Source organism: Gallus gallus, chromosome 16, assembly GCF_016699485.2.
Source record: "Gallus gallus isolate bGalGal1 chromosome 16, bGalGal1.mat.broiler.GRCg7b, whole genome shotgun sequence".
NCBI lineage: Eukaryota > Metazoa > Chordata > Aves > Galliformes > Phasianidae > Gallus > Gallus gallus.
In genome coordinates, this window is record NC_052547.1 from 880722 (window position 1) to 896964 (window position 16243).

The 16243-nt window shown below is 49.0% G+C and overlaps 1 protein-coding gene across 1 annotated transcript; it reads left to right on the top strand.

The window, feature by feature from the left end:
• The first annotated feature begins 6558 nt into the window (after positions 1-6558).
• LOC121106919 (zinc finger protein 664-like) lies at positions 6559-14194 on the top strand. Its single transcript, XM_040648694.2, has 5 exons — positions 6559-6629; positions 9522-9594; positions 9783-9909; positions 10368-10466; positions 10581-14194. Exons 2-5 carry the CDS (start codon positions 9571-9573, stop codon positions 11768-11770), a joined length of 1440 nt encoding a protein of 479 aa, XP_040504628.1. The 5' UTR covers positions 6559-6629; positions 9522-9570; the 3' UTR covers positions 11771-14194.
• Positions 14195-16243: the final 2049 nt, after the last annotated feature.

The following is a 16243-nucleotide window of genomic DNA, read 5'->3' on the forward strand; positions in this document are numbered from 1 at the left end:
GTAAACTCTTTAGGAAGGACAGGTAAGGGAAAAGGGGAGGAGGTGTTGCTCTCTACATCAACGACCAGCTGGAGTCCATGGAGCTCCACCTGGGGATAGATGAGGAGCTGACAGACAGCTTATAGGTTAGTATTAAAGGGAAAGCAGGGAAGAAGATATTGTAGTGCATGTCTGCTACCAGCTTGGAGGCTCTAGATAAGAGTCAAAAAGGAGGCAGGGATTCTCATCACAAACAGGAATTCATACATACAGAGGTATGGAGCAAGGTTATTTCATGGCTTGCTGGGCAGGAACAGGAAGGAGGGAGAAGCACACTTTCAGCTGTAATGTATTAGAGAGAGCCAAAAGGTCAACAGAGCATGCCTATCTCCTCTGCTCATTTCCTCATTCTCTCCGCTCCAACCCCTTCCTGTGTGTCTTGGTGCCCAATGTGGGCTGCAACATGTCTTCAAACAGCTGCTACCCTCCTTGCACTCTTTCTGGCCCAGCCAACCAGAGAATGGGTAAAAGCACACAGAGCAAAGAGGAAAGGAAAAAACAAAACAAAACAAAACAAACAACAACAAAAACCAAGAGCTAAAAACATAGAATATCCCCAGCTGGAACCAACCCATAAGGATCATCAAGCCCAACTCCTGGCTCCACACAGGACCACCAAGAAATCAGTGTGTCTGAGTGCTTTGTCCAGACACTTCTTGAACTGCAGAAAGCTCCGTGCCATGACCACTTCCCTGAGGAGACTGTTCCAGCCCGTTCCACAACCAGCTTCCCAGTGGAGAACCTTTCCCTGATATCCAACCTGACCCTTCCCATCACAGCTCCATGCCGTTCCTTTGGGTTCTACAGCAGCCATGAGAGATATCAGAGCTGTCCCTCTGCTCCCCCTCCTGATGAAGCTTTACACCACAGTAAGGTCTCCCCTCTGTCTCCTCTTCTCTGGGTTGAACAAAAACCAAAGGGACCAAAGGGACCAAAGGGGCTGCTCCTCATATGTCTTCCCCTCTGCACCCTTCACCACCTTTGCAGCCCTCTGTTAGGCTCTTCCCAATAGTTTTATGTTCTTTTTGTGATGTGGTGCCCAAAACTGCACAGAGTACTCGAGGGCAGCCGCACCACTGCAGCATAGATGGGGACAGTCTCTTCCCTCAACTGGCTGACCCTGCCGTGCCTGATGCACCGTGTGCTATAGTTGGCCTTGCTGGCTGCCTGGGCACACTGCTGACTCTTGTTCAACCTGCTGTTGACCAAAACCCCCAAATCCCTTTCAGTGTGATTGCTCTCCAGTGTCTCAGTCCCTGCTCCTCTTGTGGTTTCACCCAGCAGCTGGCTGAGCACCACACAGTCATTTGCTCACTCCTCCCTTCCAAGTGCAATGAGTGAGAGTTGGGAAAAAAAAAAAAAAAACAACAGGTAGTACTCATGGGTGGAGATAAAACTATTTACTAAAACAGAGAAAAGAAAATGGATAATAGCTATGACAAATGTATATATATGAATGTCTATATCAAGTCATACAGAAGCAATTGGTCACCAGCCAACCATCGATGCCCAGATAGCCCCCTGAGCAGTTGGAAGCGAATGAGATGAACTCCATCTCTCTTCAAAAAACTCTTCTTCCTCATGATGTCATATGGAACGGAGTACTATTTGGGCAGTGAAATTCAGCTGTCCTAATTCTGTTCCCCACCAGCACATCACTGCGAAAACTGAATCAGCCTTTGCTGTGTACAACACTGCTTCGCAACAACAAGAAACATCGGTGTGTTATCAACATTTTTTTTCTCCTAAAATGAAAACATAGCATCATTCCAGATGCCACAAAGAAAAAAAAAACAACTCAGTCCCTGGTGGAACTACATACAGACAAATCTGTATTTACAGCCAGGGTTGTCTGTTCCCAAGAGCAGAATCCAGCATTTGCTATTGTTATCCTTTGTGTGGTTATGGTAAAAGGTAACTGCAGCAGAGACATAGCTGAACTTTCTTCGTGGTGCCTGATATGATGCTATCTTCTGGCACTGGGAGGAAAACAGTGTTAATAGCACATCAGTTCTGGTTGTTTCTGAGTGATGTTGCACCAAAGGCAGCTGGGAGTTAGCCAAGATAGCTGGCCTGGATTGGAAAAGGGCTTATTCCATACCACATGATGCCATGCAGAACGCCACAAAGCTGTGGGGAGTTTGCTGAAGGAGAGACAGCTGCTCAGGGACCAGATGGGCATTGGGCAGTGGGTGGTGAGACACTGCACTGTGCAACACTTGTTTTGAGTAGAAATACATAGGCATACAATTATCATTAATATTTCTTTTCTCTTCCTTTTCCAAATTACTAAATGGGACAGAGGAGAGCAGCTGACTGTTCCCAGCAGAGCAGGCAAGGCTGAGAAGGGCAGGGCACTTACCCCTTCCCTCGCACCGTGGCATGCCCTGGGTGAGCAAACAGAGAAGGCAGAGCTCAAAATATAACCTAGCATTTGTGGCTAAACAACAGGTTTAACCCGGCAGCAGCTCAGCACCACACAGCTCTTTGCTCACTCCACTCCTTCCAAGTGGGATGAGGGAGTGAATTGGAGAAAAAATATGAAAGTATAATGCATGGGTTGAGATAAACTATTGACTAACATAAAGAAAAGGATATTATAATGATCTGTGAATCATAGTATGGCACCATAGAGCCATATCTATAGAATCATAGTATGGCTTGGGTTGGAAGGGACCTCAACGGTCATGTTGGCAACAACCCTTGCTGCAGGCAAGGTTACCAAATACTAGATTATACGCTTGACCAGGTTGCCCAGGGCCCCATCCAGCCTGGCCTTGAACATCTCCAGGGACAGGGCAACCACTCCGGGAAGCACCTCACCACCATCTCTGTGAAAGACATCGAACATGAGGCACAGATCTGTGTACAAAAGTGGGCGCAAATCCAAACCTGTCTATCTATATATGTAAATGTATACAACAAGTGGTGCACAAGCAATTGCTCACCACCTGCTGACCAATGCCCAGCTAACCCCTGAGCAGTGGAAGAGAGAGATGAACTCCCACCTCTCTGAAAACTCCTTCTGCATGATGTGTGGAATGGAGTATCCCTTTGGCCAGATTGAGTCAGTTGTCCTAATTCTGTTCCCTCCCTCCTCCTTGTCCTCCCTCCTTGGTATGGCAGTAGAAAGAACTGTGTAATTGGTTCTGAACAACGCTGCTTAGAAACAACTAGAAATGTTGGTGTGTTATGATAGCATTGTTTTCCTCCTGAAACCAAAACACAGTATCACACCAGACACTATGGAGAAGAACAACTCTGTCCCAACTGAAAAGAAGACAAAACCACAACAATCCTTTGGTGCCTCGTGCAGATCCCAAAGGGCTGAGAGAGCAACAGTTCTGACTGGAGCACGTTCACACAAAATTGCTATAAATGTCACAGTAATTAAATAATTGCTGGTCACAGTGTTAATCTTTTTATTATTTTCAGAAATCTTTCAGAGTTGTTCTTTTTAAACCATATTATTTAGCACCTTACTTGCCACCTATGTTCCCCACTGTGCTGTTTACCATCTCTGGGAGCTGCATTAAGTTTGCCATTTTGCTGTACTGTGGAACACTGGAATGTGATACAATCACTGGTTGTGAAACTAATCTGATACTCAGCACTGCAGTCATCTTTGTCCTTCTGCAGCCATCTCTTGGAAACTACAAGTACACTCTTTACTCTGGCTCTTCAGGGAGTCAGGCAATGGGAGAGATTACGGGGGACATTTTCCATTGGTTCCTCACCCTCCCTTTCTCCTTCACCCTCCCCTTTTACTCCAGGCTACTTAAAATAGCTCCTGAGAATTCCGAATACCCTTGGGATGTTCAAGACAGTGTGTTCCTGTAGCTGTGTCTACCAAACTTGTCTCAGGCTTTGCTTGAGCTTAAACTCTTAAAGAATACGGCCCTGGGATATGACCTGAAGCAGGAGAGTTACGAGTGGCTGGGAGTGTGGGAGCAACAGGGGCACCTCTGGTGCTTTGGAGATTTGCCCCTGAACAAATGCAGGATCCTGAAATACATGGGAAGTGTTTGAAATAGGCATGTCACTGTGCTGGCAGTTCTAGAGAGACACAAATCGCTGCAATGTGCTGTGGCTTGGCCCATGCCTACTGAGCCTGTTCAGCACCATTCAGCACCCTCAAAGGGAAGAGATTACAATGCAACAGGCTCCTCAGTCACTCCAAACCTCATGACATGCCCCATGGTAACTGCAATCCCTGTGAAAGGCCCTGCAGCTCAACCAGTCAAGTGGCACTACTGGTCATTCCTATAAACAAGACCAAAAAATAGATGCAAAAATCAGCTTGTTTAGTAAGGAAAGAAACTCCTAAGAAGGTGGGGATGGAAGAAGCATGGCCATCAGAAGAAAGGGAGGAGGAAGACACAGAACTCATAAATGCTGCTTGCGTGCATGGGATGGGCAGACTGGGTGAGCTCTTATGAGTGAGGGTCAGAGGAGAGCCATTCAGAGGGACATTGTGGCTGGAGGTAAATGCCTGAAGTTAGGCTGAAAAAATGGACAGAGTCTTATGAAGTCAACTGAGTAAGTTGAGTTCAATTCCTCCAAGGAATACTTTGAGGACTGTAATCACTTTTACTTTCACAAGAAAGGGACACTGATGGTGCACAGCTTTCCTCTCATGTGCCAACACTCAAATGATCAGGGTTTTTCACAGAATCGCTGAACCACAGTGGTTGGAAGGGACCTCTGGAATTCTCTGCTCCAGCACCCCTGCTAAAGCAGATTCCCCAGAAGAGGCTGCAAAATAAAGTGTCTAAGTGGGTCTTGAATATCCTAAGTGCTATGTCACCCTCAAAGTAAGTTCTTTCTCATGTTCAGATATTCCTGTGTTTCAGTTTGTGCCTCTTGCCCCTTATTCCATTGGTGGTCACCACCAAAAAGAGTCTGGCCCAATGCTCTTCACATCAGCCCTTCAGTTATTTACAAGCATTGATAAGAACCCCTCTCAGTCTTCTCATCCCCACGCTGAGCGGCCCCAGGTCTCACAGCCTTTCATCATATGGGAAATGCTCCAGGCCCCAACCATCTTGGTAGCACTCTGCTAGACTCTCTCCAGGAGCTCTCTGACTTTCCTGAACTGGACATAACAGTCTAGAAGTGGCCTCATCAGGGCAGAGTATGGTGGGAAAATAACCTCCCTTCGTCTGCTTGCTCTTGTTAATGCCCCTCAGTGTACCGTTGCCTCTCTTGGCCACAAGGGCACGCTGCTGGCTCATGGTCAACCTGTGATTCACCACGACACCCAGGTCCTTTGCCATAGAGATCATTTCCAGTGGCACAGCTTCTAACCTACTGGGATGCATACAGTTACTCCTCCCCAGGTGCTGAACTCAGTGCTTATCCTTATTGAATTCCACAAGGTTCCTCTCTGCCCATCACTCAGGCCTGCCCATTTCTCGCTGAATGGCAGCACAGTTTTCTGGTGACAGTCACCCCTCCTAGCTTTGGACTACCAGCAGTCTTGATGATAATGCAGTATACCCCTAAATCCATGTCACTGATGACGATGTTCAACAAGACCAGACCCAGTCTCTCCTCCTGTCCTTTACTCACCTCCTGATGATACAATCATCAACAGGCCAGTGATCTTCAGTGTCCCTGGATCACTGGATGTCTGTAGTCAAGGACATTTCAGCAGCATATTCTCCTTCCTGGAAATCAGCCTCACCTCCACTGCTGGCCTTTAGAGACTGCAGAGACACCATAGACAATAAAGTTGATTTCTATCAGCGCTACGCAACCCAACCCTTTTTCTTTCTGGCCTGGAGTACTCCAGAAGTAGTCCTCCCTATGAACCCCTTGTTGCATCCTTCCACTGCTACCTGCTATCCACTCCAGCAAGTCTCTGCTCTGAAGCAGGGACTTTGTGCTTGGTTCCACTTGTGAAAAACCTCAACTTGATACTGGTGCTACATCTGAGATGCTGCAGCTCAAATGTACATCCACACCTATGCCTACCTGGGGCAGGGAGAGGAGCAGCTGCACCCATCACAGTGCTGTGACACCGATGGAATTACTGCTGAATCACAGCCCTGCGGCCGTGAGAGCTCAGGAGATGTAGGGGGGCGTGGGGAGGTTGAGGGATGGTGGGGGTGGCACACCTGCGGGGGAGGCGGGAGTTTTTGGGGGTTTATCTTGCAGGTGTGGTGTAAGGGAAATTTGGGGCATTCTCTCACGTGGTGGGCATTGTGGGGAGTTTTGGGGGATGAATGATATGGTATGTGTGAGGGGTCTAGGAACCTTTTGGGGGATGGGAAGTTTTGGGAATGTCACATGTCAGTGGGGATGAAGAGATTGCTTCAGGGCTGTGACATACGGGAGGCATGTGGAGCTTTCAAGAGATGTCATATCCACGCTCTCAAACTCCATTGGAAATTATTTCACCTTTCCCTTCATCTCATCTGTAAGTGAACGTCATGGCCACAGCTGGGGAGATCTTGGGCTTGTAAGAGAAAAGAGAAAAGCCGGGCCGGGCTCGGCTCCTCCCGCGGGGACGCGCGGGGCGGGACGCGGCGGTGGCGCTGGGGGCGTCCGGAGCGGCTGCGGCACCGCACGGAGCGGACGGCGCTGTGGTGAGTGGGGGTGTCCGAGAGGCGGGGGGTCCCGTGGTTGCGCGCGGGTTCGGTCGGTGCGTGCGGTGCCCACAGTCAGCGCGGCGCTACGCGTCCGATCCGCGTCGGGGGTGTCGGATCGCGCTGTGCTGAGCCTGCTGTGCTGTCGCTGCGCGCTCACCGCCCGCCCCGCGGCGTGGGGGAGAGTGGGGACAGCGAAGCAAAGAGGAGCGCGTGGCGGGGGACAACAGCTGTTGAGTGAAAGAAAAGGAGGAGAGAAGAGGAAAAATCAAGTGCTAGCAGCGATAACGACGTGCACGTACACGTAGGTCGCTCTGAAAGTAATACCTCCTTTTTATTTCCATTGAAACTGTAATAGATACAAAGAGCACAGTAACACTGTCTGGTAGAGCAAATTCTCAGCAACAAAACACTCCTTCTCAACGTAGTCACCACCATTACCTACGCATTGGCACCAGCAATTAACCAGAGCCTGCATGCTATGCTCGTAAAAATCGGCACCAGCAGATTTTTTGCAGCTGCTATGACGGCACTGTTGCTAGGAAACTGTTGCCCACACAGTCCATCTTTCATCGGCCTGAACAGATGACAGTCAGAAGGTGCCAAATCCAGACTATGTGTGTGGCGGGTGCAGTAGGACAGTCCAACCGAGATTGGCAACGTGTTCCGTGGCTTTCAAACTGCTATGGGGCCTGGTGTTATTGTGTTTGAAAGAGAAAGGTGTTTGTCTTCTCCCATCTGTCTCTGTGGGTTGTGAGGAAGGTGAATTTATCCCATTGCCCAAACAGGGCACTCCCTGCCTGGCAGGAGTTGCTGGCACAGCGGAGTCAGACAGTGACAATTTATGAGACATTTTCTTAGAGGAATAGTGTGAGACGACTTTACTGAACTTTCTAACAACAGGCAATCAACTACTTGAGGTAAAATTACACACCTTTCTAAAAACAGTTAACTGTTTCACGGCGTGATTAGGCAATTTTCTGATGACAATGAATGATGTGGATCGAGAATACTTTGGCACTGGTATTACTTCCTTATCAAATTCAGGAAATGGCCACTAAAGAAACGACTAGAGAAGACAGGAAGGAGAGAAAGAAGAAGAAAGGAGAGGAAATGGAGAAAAGTGGGGAAAGAATGAGAGAGAAAGTGATGGACAGAGGAAAGAGAGCACCAGTCTGCTTCAAAGAGTTCTAGCACTGGGGCTACTGGCGGTGAAGGAGGAATGTAGGTGGTCGTGCACCCTTGTATGCCTGCTGGGTTTGCAGTACACTGTCCCAGCATCATAAGCAAACAAGTTTGCAATGAGAAATTTGATGTAAAATAAATTTGTAGCAAAAAAACCTGTCTTTCTGGAAAGAAGGCCTGTTTTTTGGAGAAAATAATCTCCCAGGATCCTGTGCTCTGCAAAATTCGATTTGTTGTCATGGCAGCGCTGTGTCTTGGAGGTGTTGGAGCTTATCTGTTGGACAGACAAGACCTGCAGTCTTAGTACCTATAAATTACTGCGTCTACCTACTGAGCATGTGCCAATGTGGAAAGTTCATCTAAAGGACAAGTGATGAAGACTATCAGAGACCCGGATGTAGTAAAAAGACCCCCGGAATAAACTGTTAGTACTGACAAAGGACACTGGATGGCAGCAGAGTCCATGGAAAAAATGGCGCCCACCGACCTGCATTGACGCTTGCTGGATGTTTGTGGAGAACCCAGAGTGGATGTGAGTGCAATGAAGCGGTGGGTGGTGCATCTCATCAGTGGGGATAGTGGGTCACCTCCGCTGGTGCAGCTCTTTATGAGTGTGGAATGCAGGCATTTATTCCTTGTTGGGAAAAAGTGCATTGCTAATGGTGGTGTCTGTGTTGAAAAATAGTGTTTTGTAGCAGAGAATTTGCTCTATTAAAAAGTGTTGTTGTGCTCTTTGTCTCTGTTGTAGTTTCCCTGGAATTAAGAAGCATTACTTCTGAAGGAACTTACGTATACGTGCCAAGACGTGAAATGCCCATGCTCCACACCTCTGCACGTATGGATTCCACTATGTTATTTGTAACATATCCCCACCTCCTTTTTGACTCTTATCTAAAGCCTCCAAGTCGGTATTTTCCATTTCCCACTCCACCAGCCCCCAAATACCCTCAGGGGATCCAACAGACAAGATCTTCCTCTGGTGGCACTTTTAATGCCTCCTGTTGTTCTGTAAGCAGTCGGTTTGATTGCTCACTTGTTCTGAGGCTTCTGCTATCCCCTGAACTACAGGGCTGGGCATTCTTCATTGTGCAGCTCCCTCAGAAGGTTTTTGTTCAGGATCTCCCTGCAATGGAAGGTCCCTTCACACACAGCTGCTGCACTGGTTCAGGCACTGGGTGGGCTCCAGTTCCATTCTGTGCAAAAGCACTCTGCATTCCCCCTTGCATTTGCGTCCCAGGAGGCAGAGGATGTCTGAGTGTGATGGTTGGACAGCAGCAGAGGGCTAAGCAGCACCACCTGGCTCACTCATTCCATCTCCCAAAAAGGAACGGGCAGAAAATAGTATGATGAAAAAAAAGAAAAAAAAAAAAAGAGCTGTGGGAGGTGCTGGGGGGAGAAGATGCTGCTTCAGGCTTGCTGGGCATTGGTCTGTCAGTGGATGGTGAGAAACTGCACTGTGTATATATATGTATACATGCTTGTTTTATTGAATTGTATTTTTGATGTTTTCTTTCTTGTTTTGGTCAATAGGTATTATTTCAACGCATGAGTACTGTTTTGCTTCTCATTCTCTTCCTCATCCCACTGTGGGGGCAGCGACCAAAGGGCACTGTGGTGCTGAACTGCTGCCACAGCTGGGGAGGGCTGGGTAGGATGGGGACTGCTGCATTCCCTCACAGCTGCCCTCTGTTCCTCTTGTCCCCACAGGCTGCCTGCCTTTCACCTGCGACCGTCCCAACCTGCAGGAGGGCAGCAAATGGCCACAGCACATCCATCCCAGGTAGGGGCTTGGGGAAGCAGTCAGTGAGACAGAGGTGCAAGGCATGTGAACGCAAGGGGAGCGTGAGATGCCCTTGCCCATGCATTTGTGTGCTGGAGAGAGAAGCTGCTGGGGCTGGGGTTTCCCTCCTCAACAAGCTGTGTCCCCAGGCCCCAGGTGGTTGCAGCAAGGAGCCTTTTTGTTTACAGGAGCCCGTGACCTTTGGGGATGTGGCCGTGTATTTCAGCAGGGAGGAGTGGGCGCTGCTGGACCCTGCGCGGCGAGCCCTGTACTGGGATGTGATGCTGGAGACGTATGAGTGCATAGCCTCGCTGGGTGAGGGCACTGCTGCCTTTCTTCCTTGTCAGGACACCTTAGGCTGTGCAGAATGGCCCTTTGCAAGAAGGACAGAGATCAAATATGTTAAAATTACCTATTGACTAACGCCCTGTAAAAATGCATGAGTTTTAGAAGCCATTACTATGCTCACCACTCTGATAGAAGAGTCAGCTGCACTGCTGTCACTGACATCAGTCAGGAGGGGGAGGATCAGCCCCCTGCATGCTTCCCTTGCGTTGCTGTGTGTCATGTTTTTTAAGAAAAGCCCCAGCATAATTTTCAGAGATGGAAAATCCTGCTGTACTCCAAAGCAAGGCAGTCTGTGTTGGCCCCACGTCACTCAGGCCCTAGTTGTGGTTTCATAAGAAGGGAGGGGGACACAGTGGAGGTGCTGCGTAAGCAGCTTTGCCAGAATCAAGGAAATGCCTTCATCTCCACTATTTCTATCATTTAAGCATCTAAACCTGTGGTGATCCCCCTGCTCGAAGGAGGGGAAGATCCCTGGATCCCAGATGTACACAGCCTGAAGGACATGGCAGGAGACATCTGCTCGGGTGAGGTGATGGAGGAAAGGAGGAGGTTGGGGTTGGCAGGAGCCCCTGTGGGATCAGCTGGTGCATATTTTGGGCACAATAAGCTAGTTCTGGATTTTCTCTGTCATCCAGCAGGTGATGGGATCACAAATTCAAAGGAGAATCTGCAGGAGAGCGGTGTATCCAGAAGTCAGTGGGGTGGCATCTCTCTTGGGAAAACCAGAAGGGAATTCCAAGGAGGCCTGGAGCAAGGAAAGCACATGAAGAAGCCTCTGGGAAACCATCCAGGAAAGAGAGTGAGAGAAACCCCGGCCTGTGGCAAAGGTCAAAAGCAGGCAAAAGAGCTGAGCCAGAAGAACGGGCAGAGCCCATGCAATGAGTGTGGGAAGAGCTTTAAGGATCATTCCTACCTTGCTGTCCATCAACGCATCCACACAGGATACAAACCCTTCAAGTGTCCCAGGTGTGAGAAGAGCTTCAAGTGCAGTTCTCAGCTCGATTACCATGAGCGCATCCACTCAGAAGACAGACCCTACAAGTGCCCTGAGTGTGAGAAGGGCTTCAGAAGCAGTTCCAACCTCCTGATCCATGAGCGCATCCACACCGGAGAGAGACCGTTCAAATGCTCTGAATGTTCAAAGGGCTTCAAAAGAAGATCCCACCTCGTGATCCACCAGCGCGTTCACACAGGAGAGAGACCCTACAAGTGCCCAGAGTGTGGGAAGGGCTACAAAACCAGTTCTCACCTCATGACCCACCAGCGCATCCATACAGGAGACAGACCCTACAAATGTTCCATTTGTGGAAAGGGCTACAAGAGCAGTTTTGAATTTAAATGCCACCAGCGTATCCACACAGGAGAAAGACCTTACAAGTGTTCTGAGTGTGCAAAAGACTATAAAACTAGTTACCAACTCATGATCCACCAGCGTATCCACACAGGAGAAAGACCTTACAAGTGCCCCGAGTGTGCCAAGGGCTTCAAAAGCAAGTCTCAGCTCATGGTCCACCAGCGCATCCACACAGGAGAAAAACGCTACAAGTGCCCTGAGTGTGCAAAAGCCTTCAGAAGCAGTTCCCAAGTCACAATTCACCAGCGTACCCACAGAGGACAGAAACCCTACCAATGCTCTGAGTGTGAGGAGAGCTTTGGGAGCACTTCTGACCTCATCTCCCACCAGCACGTCCACACAGGAGACAAAATCTATATATGTGATGAGTGTGGGAAGGGCTACCAAGGGAGTTCCACGCTGCTCTCCCACCTGCACATCCCCACAGGAGACAAGCACTACAAGTGTCCTGAGTGTGAGAAAGATCACGCTTGACAGTTTTCTTTTGTATCCCCATTCTCAGTGATGTCCCTCAGCCCATAAAGAAGAATCTCCTTTTGACAATGAACACATTCAATGTGCAGTCCTGAGGAGAGGTCCAGGCAGGGATTACAGAGGCCAGCGATGCCTCAACATGCAGCGGTGTTGCTCTGACAGGGTTTGGAATCAGAAGGATCCTCTGGAGAACCATGCCCTGAACAGGGACAACTTGGCACTGAGATCAGGTCGATGAGCAGTTCCTCGTGACCCAGCACTGATACCCAGTCCCGGTGATGATTTTCCCCTTAGAACAACTGGGAATTTCCCTCTGTGCCCTTTCAGCTTCTAGTCCCCACTTTTGTCTTTTCCTCCCCTCCCTGCACCCAGGACACATGGCCACACCTTCTCTGAGCAAGTGCAGTTGTTCTTGGTCTGGCTGGGATGGAGTTGATGGGACTCTGCCACCTGCCAGGCTCAGCACTCAGCCTGCCCGAGGGGCTGCCCAGGGGACTGAGTGTGGGGAGAAGTGTGGGGGTAAGGAGCCCCCAGGCTGGGTGGGAGCCTTCTGGTGCCAAAAGCTGCTGCATGGAGTAGGGAAGTCTCTACTAGACAGGACCCCAGCATCCTTTTGGTGGGGCTTTGCAAGATGAGAGATACATGCAGGGGTTACCTGCTTCAAGTCTGGCTTTCCTGAGTCTCCCCTTTCTGTTTTCTTTGCCTCAGAAGGAATGAAAATAGAGGCTGTAATGTCCAAGAAAACACTGAGAATCCTAAGCCTTATGCTCCCCCAGCAATTTCCTTTCTGCCCCTCTGCCCCTAGAGAGCACTGTTGTTGCGTGTCCAGTGTCACCAGGGCCTGTGCGACATGGCCCTTAGCAGCTGCACACATCAAAATAGCCTTGGGCAGTGCTCTGCTGCCAGGAGGGGTCTGCGAGGCAGAGCTGAGTCTACAGCAGCTGTCATGGACTCTGTGAGCACCAGGGAGGGCTTGTGGGCACAGCGCTAGTGACAGGGACGTCTGCAGGCAGCAGTGACATGAGCAGGGAGAGGGAGCTACCCCTGGAAATGCCATGGGGCTGGGGCACCTCCATGCCATAACCGCAGTACATATCCTTTCCCCATAGCAACCCTGTGGTCTGCTGTCCATCTCCAGCATAGATCTCCATCCTTCAGAGCTTTGGAATCTTACAGTGTGCCTTTGAATTCATCAGTTCTGGGGTCAGCATTCAGCTGCAGTTCAGACACTGATGTTGCAGATTCCATCATGCAGATACATCAGTGGAGGAAGTTTGCAGACAATACCAATTTAGGTGAACCTATTGATCTGCCTGAAGGTAGGAAGGCATTGCAGGGGGACCTGGATATGTTGGATCAGTTGGTCAAGTCCAATCATATGACATTCAACAAGATTAAGTGCTAGTTGCTGCACTTGGACAAAAAGCTGAAGTTGTAAGGGCTTGGGAAGAGTGGCTGGAAAGGTGCCTGGCAGGAAAGGACGTCGGGGTGTCAGGTGCCCAGGAGGTCAAAATGGCCTGGCCTGCATCAGAAATTGACATGTAGGAATTGCCAGGGAAACTGAGGTTGTTTAATATGGAGAAAAAGGAACTGAGAGGAGATCTCATTGTTCTGTACAACTACCTGAAAGAAGATCATAGTGAGAAGGGTGTCCACCTCTTTTCTGTAGGAAATCAGCGGGAGACAAGTCTCATGCTTTCATGATCAACAAGTCTCAGCTTTATTGAAGCACACGCAGGCATTTATACGATAGTTAATGAGCTACTACATATGCCAAATTGGGTTCTCTTATTGGTTAGTTCTTTACGTGAGAAAGTAACCTTCAACGCTAGATACCGTGACAGTCCCGTGATGAATGCCCGATTGTTTACTGCATACCACTCAATTTTCTTAACTGCAGCATGTTCTTATCACTTCCTTGCTCCTGAGTGAGGGCAGCACAACCTTGCCTGGTTTAATGAGCAGGGCCCTATCTCCTTACCAGCTGCATCCCATCATGGCCCCTCTCCCGGAGCCAGTGCTCCGGGTCCCAAAAGCTCTCCACACTTTTCTTAGGTAACAAGTGGTAGGTAACAAATAACTGGAGCCTACTGAAGTAGTGCTGGGTGCCTATGGTAGGACAGTGGCGCTCTGCCTAAAAACACTGAGATTATGAGCACCTCTTCATCAACTGAAATAACAAAATACTACTAATAGAATGTCCGTGATTTGCCATGCTATTCAGAGTTTTTCAGAGTGTGTATTAATAGCAAATTTGTCTTCCCCTGTACTTGCATTGCCCTGTGTTTGTTTTGCTGTGTATTTAATCTTCCTGATCCTTCATGTATTTCTACATGACCTTACTAAACTGACAGTGTCTAAGACTGCGTACCCAGCAGTTGGTTTGGCTTTCTGTGTTGTCAGGATCCCCATGGTGTACTTAGCGCGGAGTCCGTGAACTTCAGGTACAGAGATGAGACTGAGGTAAAGTCTGAAGGAGACACAAAGTGTCTCGAACAATTAGAAGTTCTCCATGACAGCCGTTACTGATTTGTTAAACCAGATAACTGTGGCTCATGATTACAGGCAGGCAAAGGACCTTTGTGGTTATTCATGACACCGAGTAAAGCCCCCGGTTTGTTTGATGAAGCAGAAAGGCAAACCCTGGATTCCAGTCCCAGGGACCTGTCTGAGAGAGTGGGATGTGGTGTGCATGGTGCCAAGTGTAGGACAATGATACAGTATCTATTTGCTTTCCCTGGAATGTGCAAAGAGACAAGAAGGTGCCTATGCCATTAGGACGGTGCTTTCCTCATGGGCCTCAGGAAGTAGGACATCTGCTATAGCCAAAGGCACCAAAACCTTGGTGTTGTTGCTCCCTTCCAACCTTTTCTGCACTCTCACCATCACCACCACAGGCTTAACCGTGTTGTCCTACACCAGCCCCAGTTTCCCTTCAGGCTGTAGACACACATCTCACTTCTCCACCTTGCTCTCACCCTGGCATTTCCATACCTTCACCAATGTCTTTCCAACCTCACTGTCTGTTCCTTGAATTGCGACTCCACAGGCTGATCACAGACTCCTTCTGGGTGTCCACTGACACCACAACACTGCCCTTTGAGTGGCATTTCCTTCTTCTCATGCCCAGCCTTAAAGCCATGAGTCCTGGGCTGACCTGTCAGCTACTGCTGGAACAACTGTCCTCACAGTCCCTTTCCTAGCCGTGTTCATACTGCTGTCTCATGAGGTCCTGAGACAGAGCTGACTTTGTCACAGGATTCCCACCCATTTCCTCCTTGTGGCCTCTGAGCTGATGTGTTGCCTCACATTCCTCTTTCAACACCCGGTCACTACTCTAGAACCTCAAGATCATTACCCTGCCTCGAGAGAACAAACAGCATAGGGGATGGCTAGGAGAGACTGTGATGGTGAGTAGATCAGAGTATGGAAATCACAGCATAATAGAATGGCTTGGATTAGAAGGGACTCAAAGACCATCTAGTTCCACCCCCCTGCTGTGGGCAAGGTTGCCAACCGCTAGTTCAGACTGCCCAGGAACCCCTCAAGCCTGGCCGTGAACACCTCTAGTGATGGGGCATCCACAGCGTTTCTGGACAACCTGTTCCAGTGCCTCACCACCCTCTGCGTGAAGAATTTCCTCCTAATATCTAACCAAAATTCTCCTCTCTCAGTTTAAATCCATTCCCCCTTGTCCTATCACTATCTACCTGCATAAAAATTTGGTCCCTGTCTGGCTTGTAAGCTCCTTTCAGGGAGTGGAAGATCACAATAATGTCTCTGCAGAGCCTTCTCTTCTCCAAGCTAAGTAATCCCAACTCCCTCAATCTTTCATCATAGGAGAGGTGCTCCAACCTTCTGATCATCTTTGTGGCCCTCCTCTGCACCCAGTCCAACAGCTCCATATCCTTCATGTACTGGAGACCCCAGGCTTGAACACACTACTCCAGGATGTGGCCTCACAAGGGCAGAGTAGAGGGGGACTATCACCTCCCTCTCCCTGCTGGCCACCCCTCTTCTAATGGAATCCAGGATACCACTGGCTTTCCTTGCTGCAAGAACACACTGCTGGCTCATATCCAGCTCTTCATGCACCAAGATCCCCAAGTCCTTCCAGGCAGGGCTGCCCTCAAGGAGTTCGTCTCCCAGTTTGCACTCATATCTAGGATTGCTCGAACCCAAGTGCAACATCTTAGCCTTGTTAAACTTACAGGTTCACATGGGCTCACTTTTTGAGCCTCTCTTCCCAAGCAGTGAGGCATGGAGTCCTTTTCAGTAAAGACTCGAGCAAGAAAAACATTTAGTCCCTCAGCTCCATCTGTACCTGCTGTCATTAAACCAGACTCTCTATTCAGCATCAGCACAGTATGTCTTTAATTCAGCCCTGGTCTTCAGTACAGCAACCAAAAGTCCTCTTATTGCTCTTGATTTTCTTGCAAAGATCACCTGCAGGTAAGATTTGCCTCTGCTAAA